Below are 21,049 nucleotides of genomic sequence, written 5' to 3' on the forward strand. Positions count from 1 at the left end.
AGCTGAAAAAGGCACTTCTCTCTCTCCCAGGGCCATATGTCAGCCTAGGGATAGGGCTCTGTCTCCAGAGGAATGTCATATTATGACTGGCCCAGCCTGGATCACCTGATACTCCTGGGGCCTCGCAGGCAGAGAGTAGAGGCACCTTAGAATGGACACCCCCTAAGAACCAAATGGAAGTGCATCAGTGTGCAGAGTCCCCCTAAAAAGGAGAATTCCCCCCCTGGCATTTCTATGGTCTCTGGGAGCCCTGTCCTCTAGCACTTACTGCCAGTATGGTGGGAGACCTGACATAGAACCACAGAAACAACCAGGACACAGTGTAAATAGGATGCCAGGAAGTGACTGAGGGCCCTAAAGCCCAGTGGCAGTGGCCAGCACCTCAGTGAGTCAGGACAGGGACCCTCCAACATGACTGAACAACAGCCGCACAGTCCTCCCCTTCCCCGGGGCCAGGGCACCAGGCGCTGGGCTGGGCCCTTCCAGACTGACCTCACAGGATCTTCTCCACAGCCTGAGAGGGTGGGTATGATGGCCTCCACCGCACAGCCAAGGAAACGGAGGCTCCAGGAGGTTAAAGCCCACACATGGCCACACGGCCAGGAGTCGAGGCTCAGACTGCAGTGGGTCTCTCAACAGAGCCCTGCTTCTTTTTAACCATGAGAGAGTCAGGTATGTCTGCATCCGTGTGTGCATGAGTGCATGAGTGTGCACATGAGTGTGCATGTGTGTAAGTGTGCTCCATGTGGCTGTGTGCATGTATATGCCTGTGCGGGTATGTACAAAAGTGTGTGTGTGTGTGTGTGTGTGTGTGTGTGTGAAGGAGTCACAGCAGCAAGTGAGGAAGGACTCCCAGATGAGATGAGACTTGTAGCTCATTTCAACACCCTCCACTGGAGGGGGACTCTGCTTGGCCAGGCCACTGCCATTCTAAAGTCCCTTCTTCCCAATCCCCACTCCCTAGCCCCCAGCCCCAGCCTCCCTCCTGCAGCCGGGGCCCAGATCACTTTCTCTCTAACATGAATCTGTCTTCTCTCCCGCAGGTTCAGTCCCCAGAGAGACCCGTGAGTATCTCCCCAGCCCACCTCTGCCTTAGGGTGAGATGTCCCAAGGTCTCTACTCCCGCCCTGCAGGTTCTAGAAAAATCTCAGTTTCCAGAGTCTGCCTGGCGCTCTCCTCCCATGGCCCAGTGGTGCCTTCTGAAGCCCCCAAGCCCTGTGGCCGGGGTGGCCTCCTCTCAGCCATTCAGCCTGATAAGGACAGCTCCACCGACCCCCTTCCCCATTCCCCACTCAGGTGGACGGTGCCCCAGCCCTGCCTCCCCATCACAGCACCCAGCCCTGCACTCCACCTCCCCTCTCTGACTCCCCTCCGGGCTGCTTATTGTCACTGCAATGACCCCAGACTCAGCTCATGGTTTCTGCTCCAAAGTACCAGGGGCCATGTTGGGCACTACAGGGGCCCCTGGGAACAAAAACAAGGGGGTGCTGATTGTTGGGGCAGAAGTGCCAAATGTGCCGAGAGAGGTAGGGCAAAGCACTCCGGGCTTCAGGAGGGGCACCACCTTCCAGCGGGATGGGGTCAGGGGAGGCATCAGGGAGGGGGTGGCTTGTCAGCTGTGCCTTGTAGAGGGGGGAACAGCCTACACAAAGGCCTAGAGGCGGGAATTCTGGGGCTCCAGTCACACCTTGGCTGCAAAGTCAGGGATGCGAGTGTGAGGAGTGGAGAGAGCACTGGGAGGGCAGGAATACTGAGGGCCTCGAATGCTGGACACTGTGGACGTCTGAACACAGCTCCCGAGGTGCAGAGAAGGTGGGAGGAGGGACAGCTGTGATGGTGATGAGACTAACAATGATGGAGTGCTGATGGTGTGCCAGACACCGTATTCAGAACCTCACAGGCATCTCACGCGCTCCTCACCACAGCCCTATGTAGTGCCATAATTATCCTATCCTATAGATGAGGAAACAGGCTCAGAGAGTGAAATTCTTGGCCAAGGCAACGTAGCTGTAAGTGGTGGACTGGGAGTCAACCTCCGTCTAGTCCAGGGCCCCCCTCTCAACACCTCTTTGCAAGAGGCAGCACCTCCAGGTCCTCCCCTCCCACCCCAAGATGGGGGTGACTACAGAGGGATGCAGCTCCAGGAACGGACTTGTACCTGACTGAGAAGGGTGTGGGAGCCCCAGTGCCCTTTGGGTCACAGAGAGCGAAGCCTGCAAAGCAAAGAATGAATCAACACAAATCATTCACACCACACTTTCAGCCACATCTCCCAGGAGCCTCCTGAGTCAGATTCTGAAGTAGACACAGAGTGTCACAGCATCTTGGTGCTGAACAAACACTCAGACATCATGTGCTGGGGGGATGGCAAATCGAAGCACACACGCTGCCTTCCACCCTGCCCTCTCCCACGGTAGACATCACCAATCAATCCCAGCACTCTTGCCCTCTAAGCCACGGGTAACCTCAAGAGCTTTATCATTAAACATTTAACAGTAGATCCATTGACATTTAAGAGGAAACCTATTTGACAACCCTGATCTGGACAAACTCTCTCGTTTTACAGTTGGCAAAGCTAAAGGGAGAGATTTCTGGCAAGTCACATGAGAGATTAGCCCCAGTTTCCTGGCTGCACCCCCTCCAGGGCTCAGCTCCACGCCCTGAGCATCAGTGCGAGGGGTTTCTGGAGGGGTCGGGCAGCTGGTGGAGGCAGCGTCTGAGCCAGAACCAGAGAGCAAATCCCCTGCCTCCCAGTGGCTGAGACTCCTGGGCGTCATCCCCTTCATCCGGCAGCTTGACCAGCAGTGAAGGCTGGATGGTCAGAAAATCAATTCCAGAAAAGCCTGCTTAAGCCGGCCTGTTGACATCGACTTTATTAGACTTAGGTGCAGCTGAGTAGGCTCTGGGCAAACTCCAGGGTGGTCCCCAAGGCTGGAGCAATCCCTCCAGCATAGGTGAGAACCTCTAGCCTCAAGAGGAAGCCGGCCTCTCTGTGAGGGGGCTGGTGGCCAGAGGTGCGGCCCCAAAGCTCATGGGAGAAGAGGACCCCTCCCCAGCATCCCTCCTCAGTCAGACCTGCCGGCAGGGGCTGGGCCCCTCTGTGAAGGGTCCTGTCCTGGGGGTGGGAAACGGGAGTTGGGCTCACTTCTCCAGCCCTCTCTCTCCTGAGCCACAGGCCTGGACACCCACTCTCTCCTGAACAGCTCCTTGTGGGGGTCTCCACTCCTGGCCCTCACTCTCTGGTGATAACGTCCTGGTTGCAGCTCTGGTTACACCCATCAGGTGGGTGTACTGAAACTTCGGGGGCTGTCAGAGAGCCTAGGAGAGGCCTTCCACTGAGCCCGCCCAAATGCTCTTATGTGCTCATTCAGTGAACATTTATTGAGTGCCTACTGTGTGCAGGCACAGGAGTTATTGGGACAATTTAACAAGATAATAAATACAAAGTGCTCGCCACAGTGGCCAGCACCCAGCAAGCCCGGGCACGTGCGAGCTTCTCCTAGGACGCCTGCGGGCTTGCCCCAAGCTCACACCACATGGCTCAGCCAGACGCCAGGCACAGGGGCTGGAGGACAAAGAGGCTGCCCAGTCACCACTTCCCCTTTGCAGGTGAACTTTCTCTAATTCCATGTTTACCCAACCCTTCCTCATGGTACCTTCCAAACTGTCAGGTGGTGGTAAAAAAAAAACACACACACACATTAATATAAATTAGAACCTGCCAGGGTGAAAGGCAGTGATGTCCCAGCCTGCAAGGAGCCCGCTGAGGGCTGAGTGGCTCAGCAGCTGAGTTTGGGGTCCTGCCTCCATGTTACGCTGTTCACAGGCCTCCTGGGTCTGCCCCAGGAGGGCCACGTGGAGGGGACACGGGTCTTAATGGCAGCCACAATAATCAGAGGTGCCACATGCTGAGTCCTCAGCGGGTTCTAAGCACCAAGGGGGAGGGCCGGAGCGCCTGCCTATTCCTGTTGTGTCCCAGGAATGAGCCCATAGGAGGTGCTCAGTGAATGAATGAATAAGAAGCATAGCCATTCATACTGCGTTAACCTGTGCTCATTTATTCTTCACAAGAACCCTGTGGGGAAGGCACCATAGTTGTCCCATTTCACAGATGAGGAAGTTGAGGTACAAGGAGACTGAAGACTTGCCCCAAGGGAACCCGGCTGGCAGGAGGCGCTCTTCCCACCATGCTGGGGCCCCAGGAGGTTGTCAACAGGCGCCTCCAGGACCTCACAAGGCTGCTGTGGCCCAAGAGAAAGGTTCTCAAGAGAATCCCTTAATCACAGTGACTCTGGTTACTAACCACTCCCTACCCATGACTCCACATGAATTTACCGGGTTGAGGGAGGGCCTGCGTTGAGCCAGGCGCTGTGCTGGGGCTGGGGCTGTGAAGGGAAGCCCGAAAGTGAATTCTGGGGTGGTCAGACACACAGCTGCTGCCACCAAGGCTGGTCTGTTCCTTCCCCAGGGGTCGAGAAGACCAAGTGTGGCCTCAGCAAGCCCTGCCCGGAAAACTTCTTTTCATTTAAACTCAGCAGCGGGGCAGCCAACGTCGTGGGCCCTTCCATGTGCTTCGAAAACCACTTGTAAGTTTCCTGTGCTTCGTTTCTTTCATTTCATTCATTCATTCATTCATTCGCAAATTCAGAAGCTGCAGGGGCAGGCCCTGAGACCAGCCCACAATGTCCACCCGCTTCCTTTTACTGGGGGTGGGTGAGTCACAAATAATAATAATCCTAACAGCTCCATGCCTGCTAGCACCTTGCTAAATGCTTTACGGCATCATCTCATTCAATGACAGAGCCAGGATTTGAACTCTGGTCCATCTGAGAGCCAAGCTGCTGGGCTTCCTAGAAGGGAGATGCCTGTGGGGAAGGTTCCAGATCAAAGCCAAGCATCAAAGTCCAAATGCAGCAGATGCCAGGACTTCCACTCAGGTGTAGGACAAGGACTGTGTACCCATCTTTCTGAGTAGTAAAGGCCCTAGGACAGCAAGTTCATTCTACAAAAGAAGCCAGAGACAGGGGTTTTAGTCAGGATTCTGAACCTAACTCCAACGTACTTAGTCAAAACAGGGAACTTATTGGTTCACATACCCAAAAGGTCAGAGAGAGTGGGCTTCAGGACCAGCTGAATCCAGAGGTTCAAATATGTGGTCAGGACTCCCTCTCACACCATCTTCAGCTCTGCTTTCCTGTCAGTAGATTCAGTTTTTTCTACCTATAATGGACTTCTTTATGTGGTGAAGGAGGGAGGCCATCAGCTGGGTTGAGAGAGTAGCCAAGTCTAGCACCTCACTGGGAAGAAAGCTTTCCTACCTTAACTATCCCTGCAAAAGTCCCAAGACTGGGTCTCCTTGGCTGGCCTGGGTCACATGACCATGCCTGGCCCTGTCACTGTGGCCAGGGGTACAGGATGCTGTGCTTGTCCAGGCCTAGGAGAGAGGTCAGTCCTGAGAACCACCTGGCCTGCGACAGAGGAGGTCAGTTTTCCCAAGGAACACCAGAAGACGGGGGTGCGGATGCTGGGCAGGCAGGAACACAACTGGGCTCCAGGTGAGGATCCCAGACACCGCAGGATGGCAGCAACTTTCCAGATTCTGCCTTCCTTGTGGCCTGGGGAGGCGGGCTGGCTCTACCTCCAACACCTCAGAGCCCCAGGCAGGGACTGTCCCTCTGCTCTGAACAGACTGTTCTGGTCCAGACATGCCTGGAGAGACTCCTCGGAGAATCCAGCCCCCGACTCGTTTCCAGGAGACAACAGATGGCCCAGATTATTCCGTGGGTTTCCTGATGCTTCTGCCTCGTGTGGGCTCTCTCCGAGTTCCAGAATCTCGAAAGCAGTGTTCACTCTACACTCAGGACTGGCTGTTGTATTCTGTTTTTCTTCTTCTTCTTCTTCAGGATCATGAGTCCTGTGAAAAACAATGTGGGCAGAGGGCTGAACATTGCCCTGGTGAACGGTGAGTTGCTGGTCCTCCCCCAGACAGCCCCCCCAGGCTCTCAGGCACAGCGGGAGGGAGCTGGGCAGCCACTCAGCCAACATCAGCTCAGCTCCTGCCACATGCCCAGGGTCACCTGCAGCTCAGGAGAGGAGGCCCGACTGGCCTGCGGGCACAGAAGTTCTAACAGAGCCAGTCCTGCCTGCAGTCCTGGCCAGGCCCCTGCCGCGTGTACCTATCCCGGCAGAGTATACTTCTCCTATGAAACCTGACCCCATCCTCAAGGCCACCCCAGCCCAAACCAACACACATGAAACCAGGGGACAACCAATGACAGTGTGGGCCCACCAACTGAGAGCATGCCTACGTTCATTCATTCAACAAATATCAATAGCAGCTGCTGGGGGCCAGGCCCCGTACAGGGTGCTGGGGGTCTGCTGTGAACTAGAAGGATGGGCCCCAGAGTCCAGGAAGTTCACAAGCAATTGAATGTGGTCAGCATCCACAGAGGAGAAGGAGGCACGGCTCTGGGAGCGAGACCTAGAGCGGGGGGTGGGGGTCTAGTCAGGTGAGGCGTCCAGAGGGAGGGAATGGTCCACTGAGGCCTGAAAGCAGTAGGGAGTGGCCAGGAGAAAAGGGGGGTCTCCCTCCAGGCAGGGGCTACACTGTGCAAGGAGGGGAGGAGCGGGGAGAAGGGTTTGGGGGCCCACACAGGCCTCTCTGGCTGCAACACGGAAGCAGACAGTGGTGAGCAGCGAGGCTGGGGGGGCCCACACGGGCAGAGGGTGAGGGGCTCGGTGTCCTGCTAAGAAGAGTGGGCTTGAAGCAGAGGGCGGCAGGGAGCCTCAGAAAGGCTTGGAGCAGGGCCTGAGGGCCCAGCCTGCAATCCAGAAACCTCCCTCCAGGTTGGAGTAGGGAGGCTGGAGGCAGGGAGACCCGGGGGAGGCCCACAGTCTCACTGAGGCTGCATCTCCAGTGGGTGGTGCCCAGGGGGCCGACTGCAGGCCAAGCGTGAGACAGGGGCACGCTTCAGGAGGGAGCGAGTACTCAGGAGCTGAGGAAGGACCAGGTGGTCTGGCCCCAGCCAAGACCCCCTGCCCTCCACTCTTAGATGGGGAAGAGTGGCCATCTCCCTGGATCTAAGAATCGAAGAGCCACTTCCTGGGACAAAGGTTACAGCAGATGGGAAAAGGGCACAAAGGATGCTCAGGAGGGAAAAGGTCAAGCTTGCAAGTGGCATGACCACATAGTAAGTGACAGGGTAGGACTGGAACCTGGCCCCTTGCTCCTAGAGGAGCCATTGCCCCTCTGCCAAGAAATCCCACTGGGTCAGGGGAGAGGTCAAGGCCTGGAGCCAAGATGGAGCCCAGATGGAGGGGGATGGAGGGCAGCCCTGGCCAACTTCCTGGGGGCCCCGGGAAGCAGCAGGCTCCTGGAGGGGCAAGAGGCCAAGCGGTGGCTCCTCCGAAGTCTTGAGGAGAGAGCAAGGCCGAGTCACTCCGATGGTGGCCCCTCCCTGGAGGGAGGGCATGCTGGGGCCCAGACAGGTCTCAGAGCACTCTTCCGGGCATGCCAGACCCCAGAAGGCCGTCAGAGACTCACTCCACATCGACTGTCAATCTCCACTCACCGCTGGCAGGGAGGGCAGCAAAGGGCTCCAGCTGCAGCTGACGTGGCTGCACCCTGCTGGCTTCATCTTCCTTCACATAGCCACCCCCGGAGAAGACCTCTGAATGTTCTCCCATGAGATGGGCTCACGCTGGGGCCTCCTTCCCCACCCTCTCAAAGCCCAAAGATAAAAACAAGGACCAGTAATGCTAAGAGCTAACATTTATTGAGCATTTATTGTGCGCTAGCTATTTCATTTAACCTTATCATGATGTTAGAAAGGAGCCATGCTCAGGATCCCCATTTTCCAGGTAAGAAATGGAGGCTCAGAGAGGTTAAGGGACTTGCCCAAGAATACACAGCCAACAGAATCATCTAGATTTGAACCCGGATCTGGCTGACTCCAGGCTTTAATCACTCCACTAAAGGCCTCCCTAGACTAGAAATGTCTCCGAGCACGTGTGCAGCGCGTCCTGCATGCCAGCTGTGCAAAGTCTAACAGAGCACGCTCGGAGCCTCAGGGTCCTCATCTGTAACAGGCCAGAACAACAAAGAGATCGCTAAAGACTGGTGGTCCTTAACCCTTTAGAGGGACAGAGATTCCTTTGAGAAACTGTTCAGACTACACCTCCTCCCCCTAATTCTAGAAGAATCCGCAAACGCACACCGTCATGAGAGCAGTGTCATGGGTTTACAGACCCCTTCCAAGGGCTCCAGGTGAAATGCCTCAAGGGTCTTGGACCCTAGTGGCTGCAAGAATTGGGAAGGGGCTGCAATGTGAGCCTGCCCCCACCCAGCAGGACAGCTGCTCCTACCCGGGTCGCTGTCTCCACCTGCCAGGAATCCACAACCCGCAGTACGGGGGGCGGGGCGCGACGGTGAAAATAGAGCTGCGATCCCCTCTGCAACACCCCCATCTAGTGGCGGCGCGGGAGAACTGCGGCTTTGCTCCTGCACACCGGTTCCACGTGGAACTTGGACCCTTTGCAAAACCCGCAAACACAATTCAGAAGACTGGACTCGGGACCCGGAGGACCGCTCAGCCCGGCACAAATGCCTTTGCCTTCAAAAGTTGGAGGACTCAAAATGCAGATTTCCTATTTAGGTGGGAAAAATGATGAAGACTGTCGTTTTTTTATTACTATTTGGCAGCTAAAATTTATCCCGCATGCTTACATTTCTTTTAGTTCCCGCAGTCCATTGTACAGATGCAAAAATTGAGGTCCAAATACTAAGTCGTGCATTAGGAAGTGGCAAGGCAGAGCACAGACCCAGATTGGTTGGATTCCATTCGATTCCAGAGACCCTCCCCCCCACCCACCTTTATGTACTTGTGCCTCTCAGATCAGCCCAAGTGTTATTCAGCACCTACGTTAGTCCTGCCTGCTTTCTACAGAACCTGATTTTATTCCATTATTAGTCTATTTTTACACCTTAGACTACAAAGTAGCCATTTTCCAAAAAATGACAGGCAGAATGCCATGCTACAGGAAATAACAGTTCTGTGCTCTTCTCCCTTAGGAAGCACGGGGACAGTGCAGAGAGAGAGCTCTTTCGACATGTACTCTGGAGGTAGGCCCCTCTGCTGGCACTGAGGTCGAGGGGTGGGCTGAGCTTCTTCCTGTGGCAGAGGAGCTATCGTGGTGTGGGGCCCTTGGCTCTTGTTTTCACGGAGACTACCAGAAAGAGGCAGAGTAGGGGTTGAAGGGCGTCCTGCTGCTTCTGAAACTCCTTTCTCCTGTCTTATTGGGCTCTCCCAGATGCAGAGCCTGAGACAAGGATTCAGTGCACTGTTTTATTTGGGAGGGGGTGAGGTGAGGAAATGTCAGTTGGGAGTGGGGAAGGGAGACAGGGAAAGGAAGGCCACCAGGACAGTGTGTTATCAAGTCATTGAACACTGCGGGCAATTGGAACTTGGGAGCCAGTGTCAAACACAAGCCTTAGAGAGATCCCAGGAGGCAAGGGAGCTGGGTGCTCCCACCCCTAATTCCTTGGCACTTCCCACACTTCTGGCCTGCCCCACGGCACAAAGGAGGACCTGGAGGCCAGAGAACAGCTTCAGCATAGAAATGCTGATGCTGGCAGTGGGAGGCCAGGCACATGTGCACTGAAGTGCTAAGGACTAGGGCATATGGCCCAGTTTGCTCTACCGTGTAAACAGCATTTTATTTTAAGGCCGCAGGGTCACAAGGGGGCCCAAGGAAAGGACAAGGCCTCCTGAGGCCCAGAAAGGGCAGCTCTGAGGCTCCAAGCTCTCTGCACCCTTCTGCAGATGTCTTCTCTTCTCTCTCTGCACAGACATGCTCTCTGAGCTTCTCTGTGCACAAGGCCATACCTTAGGAAATCACTGTGCCCCTTGCCCTGAGTGCAGCCCAGCAACAGAGCACTGACCTACCGGGACAGGAGGCCCAGACAGCGGCTTCCTCCCTCGTCCACAAGCCGCCTGGCAAAGCAGTGGGTGAGAGGGACTCTCACCTGTCACTCCTGACAACTTCCAAAATGTAGTGGAATCAGTCTCGGGCCCAGTATGCCACCCCGTGCCCCAGTATGCCACCCCAGTATGGCAACCCAGCCTCCCTTCCGACATGGGTGCCTCAACAAGGAGTGAAACCTCAGTAGGGCAGCCCTTGGCAGACGGCAGAGGTCTGGGCCCTGCAAGGACTGATTTCCATCAGGACAGATGAACTGGGCTCAGCCCCCTTCTCAGAGCCCAGCTCGACTCAGTTTCCCTCCTATGTCCCTGAGATCACAGGGCCAGCTCTGGGATCGGGCATCACAGGGCACTGAGCATGTGACCACTCAGGCCGGGCAGCCCCTCACAGAGTGGAAGGGGCCCTGCCACTGTCAGTCAGCTGGCTTCCTTCTGCCCCGAACCCCTCATCTTTGTCTTCCTCTCCAAGGAAAGCCCACCTCGCTGCACCCACATAAACATGCGAGCCTAAGAGGGGAGAGGGCCACCCGGCGGCAGAGAGCAGGCAGCCCTCTTGGCTTTGCCAACAAAGCTGGGGCTGAGACATGGGAAATGGGAAGCTGCTGCCCGGAAGCCACAGCCAGGGAATGTCTGGAAGGTGATCTCTAACACCACCTTAGAGACAGGAGCTGGGCCCCTGTCCTGGGCCCAGGCCTTCAGAGGGCCCCGCTCAGGGGTGAGGTCTGCAGGGCCAGAGGATGAGCCAACCTGGAGCCTGCAGCAGGGCCCACACAGACCTCTTCCAGGTGTGCCCCCCACGCTGCAGACACACCCTGAGGACCAAGGGGAGGCCAGGGGATGGCTGTTACTACAGGGGAGGGTGGCACTGACAGAGCTTGAACAGGCAGACTAGGGTGTCCACAGGCAGGTGAGCAAGGCCCCTCTTGGTGCAGGCTGGGAAAGGAGACAGGGGTGAGAAAAGGAGGGCAGGTCATGGACCAAGGGTCGGAGGCCTTCATGTGCTCTCTGTCCAGGATGCTGCAGATATCCAGGGAGGCCTGGGGTCAGGTTTATGGAAACGGTCCAGTCTCTGGAGTCAGAGACTTCAGGCTGTATGACCTGAGGCAGGTGACACCTCTTGAACCTCAGTTTTGTTATCTGTAAAGTATAGGTAACCAAAGTGTCCACTTCATGACATTGATGTGAGGGTTAAATGATAACCTGCAGTCCTTGGTGGGAGGGGCCCAGGGGAGCTCATTAGTCTCCTCCCTCCCCTTCCCTCCTCCCTCACTCCAGCCACATGATTTGGAAGCAAAGAGGTCATCTGTCAGAATGAAAAGGGAAAAAAATAACTAAAAAGATGAAACCAAGTTTCATAATGCCTTATTATGAACTTGGATGTAACCATGGGGAACCAGGAACAGAACCATTCTGAGAACAAGTTGCTCCTTCCCACAGGAGACAAAAGAAGACGATGACTAGTTAAAGCGAGATGATAATTAACAGAAGGCACACTTCATTTTTCCCAAACATCCACTGTCCATCCCAGATAAGAGCCAGATCTTGATATCTGCTGAGGGCTCAAACAAATTAATGGTCATCTCAGAGCCCCTTCTTTTGTCTCAAGAGTTCAAGGCCATTTCACCAACAGAGCCTCTGTGGTCATTGACTGGGGGCCTCTCTGTTACTGAGCTGGTTGGTGGCAGGCCTTGCCTGTGGGATTTGATTCTTCCCCTAGATCCAAGGGATCCCCACAGATGCTAAGAATCAGGGCAGCTTCCTGGGCATGTGGCCTGTGGATGGGGAAGTTGCACAGGACCCTGCGCTTAGAGGAAACTCATGTTTGGTTTGATGTTCTGTCTTCACCCTCTTAAAATTCTTAATAACTTTTTAACAAAAGGCCCCATATTTTCATTTTGCACTGGGCCCTGAAAATTATGTAGCCAATCCTGCTAATCATTGTAATTCCATTATAGTGCACTTACTGTATGCCCAGTTATTGTCACTTTTGATCTTTACAAAAATGCTATGAGCAGGGCTATTAATCATCCTCGTTTTACAGATATAGCCCCTGCTTTGCTCACAGGCCAATCTGGTCCATACTTCCTCAGCTGTTCAATAGCCCCCTGCACAAGTTACACCATAGCCAGAGTACCATCTGTATCATTGGTATTTTGCTTTAAATCACCTCACTTTTTTAAACCTAAGTAAATATATCATTTTTTTTTATTTGCACCTGAGCTAACATCTGTTGCCAATCTTCCTTTTTTGGTCTTCTTCTCCCCAAAGCCCACCAGTACATAGTTGTATATTCTAGTTGTGAGTGCCTCTGGTTGTGCTATGTGGGACGCCACCTCAGCATGGCCTGATGAGTGGTGCCATGTCCACGCCCAGAATCTGAACCAGTGAAACCCTGGGCCACCAAAGCAGAGCGTGTGAACTTAACCACTCGGCCACAGGGCCGGCCCCATAAATATATCTTAAAAGGAAATTATATCACTGCCCTAAGTAGAAAGCCATTATCACTTTTTATGCAGAGAAGGTGACCATAAAAATAAGCACAACAGAAACAAATCAGCATCCTTGAAGTGAGCCACATGCTGACCACGCCTCTCCCAGGTGCTACCCCTAGGCTGCTCTCTGTTAAATGCAGAGGCTTCACAAGGGCAGGGAGGCCTTAAAGATGCAAAGGGAGCCTTGCTCCTTGACATAAGCTGGAGATTGAAGGAGGCTGGTGTTTTCTCTCAGTGACCTGAGTTGCCTGTGGCCCAAAGGGAGTACCCCCTAAAGTCAACACAGACAAGCTGGGTGCATCTTAACCAGTGTGGAAGGGAGCAGCAGAGGGGTGTGCAAAGAGCCCAGAACCCTGGAGAGATGTTTGTGCTCTGTCCCCTGGGGTAGGTCCCCAAGGGCCCTTAGACCAGTCGTTCTCACCTGCTGCACGTCAGAATCCTCTGGGGAACTTTCCAATTCCAGAACATCCCTGCCCAAGACCACCTGAATGAGGATGGCCTCACTCTGTGCACTTTGCTCTCCCCCACAACAAGTGCTGTGGGGAGCTCCACCCCAGGATGCTGCCACCTGCTGGCTCCCAAACTTCAGATGGAGCTCAGTGTCTGCCTGCCCAGGCCGCACCTGGGTCATTACTGCAGGAGGAGAGAATGAGAAGGACCAGCGGTCTTTCCCCTAAATGACCAGCACCTTGTTTTTCCTCCTCCACTAGAACCTACGGCCCTGGTGAAATTCCTTAAAGAAATCCAAGAGGGTGTGCTGGTGCTGGTGGCCTCCTACGATGATCCAGGGACCAAGTAAGTGGGAACCCTCACCTGACAGGCAATGGGGTGAAGGGTACCAAATACTTCCAAACTCCCATGCCCATCTTGTGGCAACTCCTAAGGAAATAACCAGACAAGTGTACAAAGAGATGCTCTAGGAGGTTCCTCACAGCCTTGGTTACAACAGTGAAAAACTAGACACACTCCCATGTCCGATAATAACTGACTAGTTACAGAAATCATGACAAATGATGATATATGACATATTATATATATATATATATATATATATATATATAAAAGAGGATACACTACATTAAAAATGATGATGTAGAAAATATTTAAAGATGTGGAAGAATGCTTACCCTTTAGTGTTAAGCGAGGAAAAAAAAAGCAGGTTACAAAAGCCTTGGTATGACCCTTGGGTGCATGGGGGAGAAAGACATGAAGGAAATAAATTAAAATTTTCCAGTGCTTATGTCAAGGCAGTGAGACTGTAAGTATTTTTTACTTTGTGATGTTCCATATTTTCCAATGAACACGTATTGGATTTGTAAGCAGAAGCAAAACTGTTTTCATACCTGTTCAGCCGCTCCGAGTGGCTCCTGGAGGAGTCCTGGTCGCTCCACCTGCTCCTCCTGAGCGCGGCTCAGCTCGTCGGCTGCACTCGTGGAGGCGGCCGAGCGCGTGAGGAGCTCCCCCTTCTCCCGTCCAGCCGCCTCACCGGCCCCTCTGGTCCTCTACAGAATGAATGATGAAATCAGGAAGCTCTTCTCCAACTTGGGCAGTTCCTACGCAAAGCAGCTGGGCTTCCGGGACAGCTGGGTCTTCCTGGGGGCCAAAGACCTCAAGAGTAAAAGCCCCTTTGAGCAGGTGGGTTCCTGGCGGCCTCCCCGCCCCAGTGAGGAGGGAGGGGCACGAGGGACAGATGGACAAGGACTGGGGTGGCTTGGGAAGGACACACGGGGCAGTATGGGGAGGGCCACCTGGCTGTCATCCACCCCAGAGGTGAGGGTGGCCCGACTGGCTACTCCCCCAGCAGGAAGCAGCCTTGACCATTCTGCAAGGAGGTGGGTCATGTATAGATGTACAGATCCATAGATAAGCACCAAAACAGAGAAGGAAAAGGAGAAAAGAAGGATGAAAGGAAAGTGAGGCCTGGAGAAAGAGAAAGGGACCTAGGGATGAAGCCTGCATGGTGTAGGGAGGGGACCCCAGAGCAGGGGCAGGGTGCCCGGCTTCGAATCCCAGCTGCGACCTTACCCAAGCCCCTTCTTCCCCCGGGGCTCAATCTCCCCACCTGTAAAGGGGAGGATTTGGACTAGGGGAGCCCAGAGGCCCCTCTTAAGTTCCCTGTGGAACGGGTGAACTTGCACCAAGAAGGGAACATGGGAGACCCCCCTGAGCATGTGGAAGGAGTCAGGAGGGGTCCATAATATGGGGCTCCACAGTCACTACCCAAGGGTGGCCCCAGCAGAGGGGGTCTGGCAGGTGGACTTTGAGGAGCACTCACAGGAGGAATGGGGAGTCCACGGAGGGTTGCAGACACCCAGAGAGGTGCCGTACCTTCTCCCCCTGTCCAGGACAGTCCCCATCTGTGCTTCCTCAGCTCAGAGCAGTTCCAAAACCTGGGAGAACTGGCCAGGCCTTTCTGGGCACGAAGTAGGCTGGTTCCTGGCCAAGAACATTCAGCTCTGTCCAGATCCCAAGACAGGGAGCTAAGGGTCAATGATGGGACCTATAGGACCCCTGAGGAGAGTGGACTCTGTCCTGAAGGCAGTGGGAGCCATGGGAGGCTGAAGCAGGAGAGTGACAAGAGCAGATTGATAATAAGAAAGACTAGTACAGTCGTCTCCCCTTATCCCTGGGGGATACATTCCAAGACCCCCCCTGGACGCCTGAAACCACAGATAGTACCAAACCCTATATATACTGTATTTTTTCCTATACGGACATACCTATGATAAAGGTTAATTTATAAATTAGATACAGTAAGAGATTAACATCAATAACATAAAATAGATCAACTATAACAATACACTGTAATAAATGTTACACGAATGTGGTCCCCCTCTCTGTCTCAAAATATTTCCTGTACTGTGCTCACCCTTCTTGTGATGACGTGAGATGACACAGTGCCTGCATGATGAGATCAAGTGAGGTGAGTTAGGCTGCTACTGACCTTCTGATGACATGTCAGACGAGGCCCATCTGCTTCCAGGCCTCAGTGAACCACAGACAAGGGAGGACCCCTATATTCGCGAGCTTGCTGCATGCGGGCACAGCTGAGCACGTTACGTGCAGGGGCTGATTTAACACTCCCAGTGAAGTAGGTACGATTATCATCCCTTCTCACAGACGAGGAACCGGGCGGGGACCTGGAGCCGTCTTAGCCAGCTTGCTGGGATCTCAGAACCACTCAGTGAGGTGGATGCATTCCTCCTCCAGGTCTGCTGTCTCCTCAAAGACTCCCTGTCCTGACGCTTCTAGAACAGCCTGCCTGGCTGAGCGTGGAGAACACTATGGAAGGGGGGCAAGTCAGAAGGTGGAGAGGAGGAGGCCAATGCAATAATTAGACAGGAGATACAGCAGCCTGGAGACAGATGGGCTGTGGGGGGCAGAGAAGGGACAGAGTCCAGTGTGCTGCTGCTGGCCCTGTGTCCTAGTGGTTAAGTTCAGGGCACTCCACTTCGGCAGCCTGGGTTAGTGGGTTCGGATCCCAGGTGCAGACCTACACCACTCCTCAGCCATGCTGTGGCGGCAACCCACATATAAAACAGAGGGAGACTGGCACAGATGTAAGCTCAGGATGAATCTTCCTCAAGCAAAAAAAAAGGAAAAAAGAAGCCGTGTGCTCCAGGGAACAGGGACCACAATGGGCCACGAGGGTTTTCGCCATGTCTGGAAAATGTTGGCTTGGTTTGTATGTGTGTGTTTCTAAGAGAAAATGTATATTTGGGTAATTAATAGTATAAAGTAGCTCGTGCTAGAGGAGAAGAGAAAAGGCGAGGGCCCTCTGTTCATACCCTCTGGGTGGAGAACACAGAGGGCAGGGCCTCAGGCTCTGGACCGGCCGTGAGGGAGGTGGGGGCAGGAGTCTCCGAGAAGAGGCTTGAGGCTGCACTGGCAGAGCCAATGCTGTTCTTCCCTAAAGCGGAGCTTCCAGACCCTTCAAAACTGGGCCCAGACAGCCAAGAGGAAGCCCATAAGTAGAGGAAAGTCAGCCCCACCTTTTCTTTGATGTTTATGATCAGCTGACTGGGACCCTCCACCCAAAAATGAACGAAGGACAACACCGTGATTAAAACCATCGTGTCTTTTGTTCCCACACATGGGAAACTGGGATTTAGGGAAGCAACATCTAGAGTTTATTTTTTCTTCCTAAGGGTTAGGCAAAATTATTCCACCGGTGGATTTTGCCCTTTACATTTCTTCTTCCATAAACTAAGGCTGAGCATTTTAAACATAATCTTAACTGATTTTATTCTCTTTATATATTTGTTATTAATATTAATATTACACAGTGGTTCCACCGCTTACCAACTGGGCGCCCACAGGCAGGTACTTTGGCCCTCTCTCCCCCTCTGTAGATTGGGATGATAATAGTCTACACTTCTTAGGGCTATTGTGAGGATTAAATACATAAGACCCCTTGTGCCTGGCATAGAGCAAGCACTCACGAATTGCTAGGATGCTTCTTTTTATTGTTGTTGTTATTATTATTATTACTATTATTTGAGATGTCCTGGAGGGGCTGATAGAGAATCCGGGAGAGGGGCTAAAGTTCTCTACTCCACCCCACACGCTTCCTGCCCATCACCCCCTCCCCCCAACCCAGGCATGACAGGCAGTGACTAGGCTCTGATCCCATCTCTGAAACTGTGGGCAAGTTGCAGCTCCTCTGAGCCTCAGTTTCCCCATCTGTGGAATGGGTTAGTACTATCCAACACCACCCCTCCCCACAGGCCTGAAGTGCGGATAAAGTGACTGAAAGCATTTAGGTTTCAAAGCACAATGAAAACGCAGGTTTGAATCTTAATCAGCCTCCCCCATCCTCAGTGTTTCTCTCTCTTCTCTCCCTTCTAGTTCTTAAAGAACGACCCAAACACGAACAAATATGAGGGCTGGCCGGAGCTGCTAGAGCTGGAGGGCTGTGTGCCCAGGAAGGTATTTTAGGGCGGCTGTGGCTCTTCCTGGGCCAGGGCCTGAAGAAGCTGCTGCCTGACTTACGAGTCAGACCCGGGGTTGCTGTGGGCTGGACCGGCAGGAGCTGACGGATGGCAGAGGAGGAGAAGGGAGCAGGAGCGGCAGCATGGACAGTGCTGAGTGGGGGTCCTCGCACACTCCGTGCGCTTCCCCTCTTCAGAAACAAACCCTCCCACGGGCTGAGGCATCCTTCCCAGGGGTGGCCGGCCTCAGAGGGTCCTTCCGGGGCCAACTGTCTGTGGAGAGAACAGGCATGCTTTCCCTCAGGGACTGCTGACTGTCGCCCCCGAGGAAGGACAGACTGCCCACACCTGAGGACAATTAAATTTTATTTTTGCTGGTTTTGAATGAGCTTTCCAAACACTCTGTGTGCAGGATTCCTTCCTGGGATCAAATTGGTCTAGGCTGGGTTTGCTTGGGGCACAAGTTCAGACAGGTCGGTGACAACCTCGGGCACCTAGTTCCAGGCAGCTTTCAACAAAGGAGGTTGATTTCATAGGGATTTCATTTAGGCATGAAAGGTTCCTAGGTTCCCAGTGTGAGCTGTAAGACTCCCAGGAACAGAGGGAGCCAGAGAACAGGATGCAGAGACTGTTGTCCTCACCTGCTGTTTGAATGAGAGCCGGAGAAAATCCAGAGCTGGAGAGGTGGAGGCAGCGGGGAGATCTGAGACACACTGGAAAGAACAGCCAGACTCTAAGGCAGGCTTCAGGGGAAACATCCTGGTTGTGTTTGTGTGGGCTCCCCAGGAGCAGCCCCTGAGATTTATTTGGGAAGTGATTCTAGAAAACACCAGTAGGGGGATGAGTAAGTAAGACAGGGAGGGGAAGGCAGCCTATAAAGGGGGTGCTGTCAACTCAAATATGGCTGTGGAGGACTGGAGCTTAATCCCACAGGGAAGCCCTGGGAATCAGTGTAGACGCGCACCAGAGCAGTATCTCCGTCAGGGGTGAGGGAGCTGGGGTTTGTGCACAAACTCCCGTCAGTCATGACTCGAGGGCTGCCAGCACTGGGCTGATGTGAATTGCTGGGCGCTTCTCATCTGCCCTGCATAGGGAAGAGCAGCCATGTGTGGCTCCACAGTGAGTCCTCAGCCAGGAGACATCGACACCAGGCACTGGAGCCCACTGCAGTGGTGAGGCCCAAGGTACTTGGGACTAAGGCCCTGCCTGGGAGGGGGCCTGGGAGTAGAAAGCACTGGTCCTCGGCGCCTGGAGTGTGTGCCAGAGAGACTGGAGGCTCGTGGAGGAGACACCCGTGCCCCAAGTGCAGATGCTCTGAGTGGCAGGACAGCGGGAGCTCAGGTCCTGGGCACACCAGCAGCGTGGGGCTCACAGTCCCCAAGCCCTGGGAACAGGCAGGGCTTCAAATGTGCCAAGAGGCCTGGGGTGGGGAAGAGGACAGAGGATGGGAACCTTCAACCAGGGGCCATGGGGGCTGGGACCTGGGCTGCAGTTGGAGGGCTCGAGATGCATATTCAAAGCCTGATGGGACAGCTTCCAGCAGGCTGGGCTGCGGAAATCAGAAGAAGGCGCCCAGCCAGTCAACCCCCCCGCCAGTTCCACAACCCCTCCTCCCCACCACCACAGATCCACTCTCAGGATAAAGGGGGAGTCCAGCTAACCGCTTACACGGACACACACATCAGTAAAATGCCTGGCAGCTTTATGTAAGCAAATGAGTGTGTTCCACTCCTCCCATTTTGTTCTAAGTGGCAGGGCCTCTGCCCACACCTGACATCAGTGCTGACAAAGGGCTGCTGTTGAAGCCCAAGGCTGTTCCCTCCCAACCCCACGACTAACAAGTCAAGCTGCATGGGTGCTTCTGCAGGCCCAGGACCCTAACCAAGCCTCTCCTGTCCTCTTAGCTGACTCACTTCTGTTCCACCCTTGTTACCTAAGTCACCCATCTCAGGCCGTGAGGCTGAACAGAAAGGCAGCCAGGCCAGGCTCTGAGCACGGGCCCTGCCACCTACCAGCTGGGTGAGCAGGTCATGTCACCTCTCTGAGCCTTAGCTCCCCTTTAAGAAATGGGGGAGTGTATCAGTCTCTCAGGAGCCTGTGGGCATTAAATGTGATAAAATATCCACATTACTAAAAGTTGTCAAAGAAGAGAAAGAATATGAATACAGTATTGGAAAAAACATCTGGCCAGATGCTCGCTCTGGGAACGAAGGTGGCAGGAAATTCCCATTATTACCATAAACACCTTTGTATGTTTGGAATTTTTTCTTTACAACAAGCAAGAATACCTTAGGAAATTAAAAGAGCCCATAAGGATTTCTAAAGTGAGTTCATGACTTGAAACAGGGCTGGGAAGAGCTCTGGGCAGGGGCCAGTATTTTAAAAGGTCATGGGGTGGCCACCTGGTTGTAAGAAAGGACACACGGTACTCTTCTAGAAGCGGCATTGCACAGTACTTTAAAGAAGATTGAGAAAATGTCAATGAGATGAATCAGAGAAGTGGGGAAAGGGTCTCCTGGAGACGGGCGAGCTCGGAAAGGCAGCACAGTGGAGCGGTTGGTGCTCTCCCCGCATCCTCTCTCCCAGGCTTTGCTCAGCCTGTTCCATCTGCGCTCTTCTTTAGAGTACTGCCCTCGGGCTACTTGCACCTTCTTTGCTCACAGGTGCAAAGAAAAGAGGCCAGGAAGTGCTGGGTTTTACCATGGTCCACAGCTAGTGCCTGCCTGGCTGTAAGGCAAAAGCCCAGCTCGCTGTCTTGGGGCAGGACAACCATGAGGCGTAACTGACACGCCAGAGTTCCCCATGGGAGCAAACTGAAGCTGGGACTTTGCCTGAAAGCGTCCCTTTGCTGGGTTGCTTCCTCTTCCCAATCCTGCCCCCTGACTCCCATACCCATGTCCTCCAGGGGCCAGTCCTTAACAAATCACCTGCGCAAGAATCCTCATCCCAAAGTTGGCTTCTGGGGGGACTGTCTTAAGACAGGCAGTGGCATGGCCAGCTGGATGGAACTGACGGTGGGAGTGGGAGACAAGACCATGGGTCTGCAGGAATTGTTTTTATTAAAAGGTCAGTTCTCGATGAGCAAAGGCAGAGCTGCATTTGCTGCTGCCACGGCAGCCTGTGGAAGAGGCCATGTGCTGTTGCATGCTGGGAAACAGGAGGCTGAGACTGCAGGTCACGCCCCCCCACCCACCTCCCCTTCCTTGACCAGGCGCCTGGCGCAGTTGGCACATCCTCCAGATGCGGTTGTGAAGAGGAGCCCAAATGACCATCAGTTGTGCCAGCAAAACCCAGCAAAGAGATGGCATCCTAGAGCCAGCCCCCCTGGGCCCTCTGGGGTGGGCACAGCAAAGGAGCAAATACTCACAGACTCTCAACATCATTTTCAGGGCATTGTGGCCACTATAGGGACCCCCAGGTCAGGTTGGGATTCAGGCAGGACAGAGAGTCCAAGAAAAAGGCTGTAGAGAGTTAAGTCTGTATCACTGAGTCTGTTACCCGTTAAGAGCCAATTTCCTCACTCAACAGTTATTACTTACCTGCTATGCATCAGGAACTGGGTACGCACTGGGGATACTGCGCTTAAGAAAACCAGGCACAGTCCCTGCTCATAGTCTCGTGGGGATGCAGGTCAACAGACAATATG

The 21,049-nt window shown here is 53.9% G+C and overlaps 1 protein-coding gene across 5 annotated transcripts in view; it reads left to right on the top strand.

The window, feature by feature from the left end:
* The window catches only part of FAM3D (FAM3 metabolism regulating signaling molecule D), a 39,027-nt gene extending 21,239 nt beyond the window's left edge, over positions 1–17,788 (top strand). For 3 of the 5 annotated variants that reach the window (XM_014868762.3, XM_014868761.3, XM_044754658.2), the window contains exons 4-10: positions 1,044–1,064; positions 4,469–4,586; positions 5,904–5,962; positions 9,071–9,121; positions 13,183–13,267; positions 13,981–14,107; positions 17,321–17,788. In XM_014868762.3, coding sequence (XP_014724248.1) covers positions 1,044–1,064; positions 4,469–4,586; positions 5,904–5,962; positions 9,071–9,121; positions 13,183–13,267; positions 13,981–14,107; positions 17,321–17,410 — 551 coding nt within the window. In that variant the 3' untranslated portion in view covers positions 17,411–17,788. Of the gene's footprint in view, positions 1–1,043; positions 1,065–4,468; positions 4,587–5,903; positions 5,963–8,470; positions 8,655–9,070; positions 9,122–13,182; positions 13,268–13,980; positions 14,108–17,320 lie in introns of all 5 variants that reach the window. The other 2 variants (XR_011496680.1, XR_011496679.1) reach the window with 1 other exon arrangement.
* The last annotated feature ends 3,261 nt before the right edge of the window (positions 17,789–21,049 follow it).

This window comes from Equus asinus, chromosome 21, assembly GCF_041296235.1.
Source record: "Equus asinus isolate D_3611 breed Donkey chromosome 21, EquAss-T2T_v2, whole genome shotgun sequence".
Classification (NCBI taxonomy): Eukaryota; Metazoa; Chordata; class Mammalia; order Perissodactyla; family Equidae; genus Equus; species Equus asinus.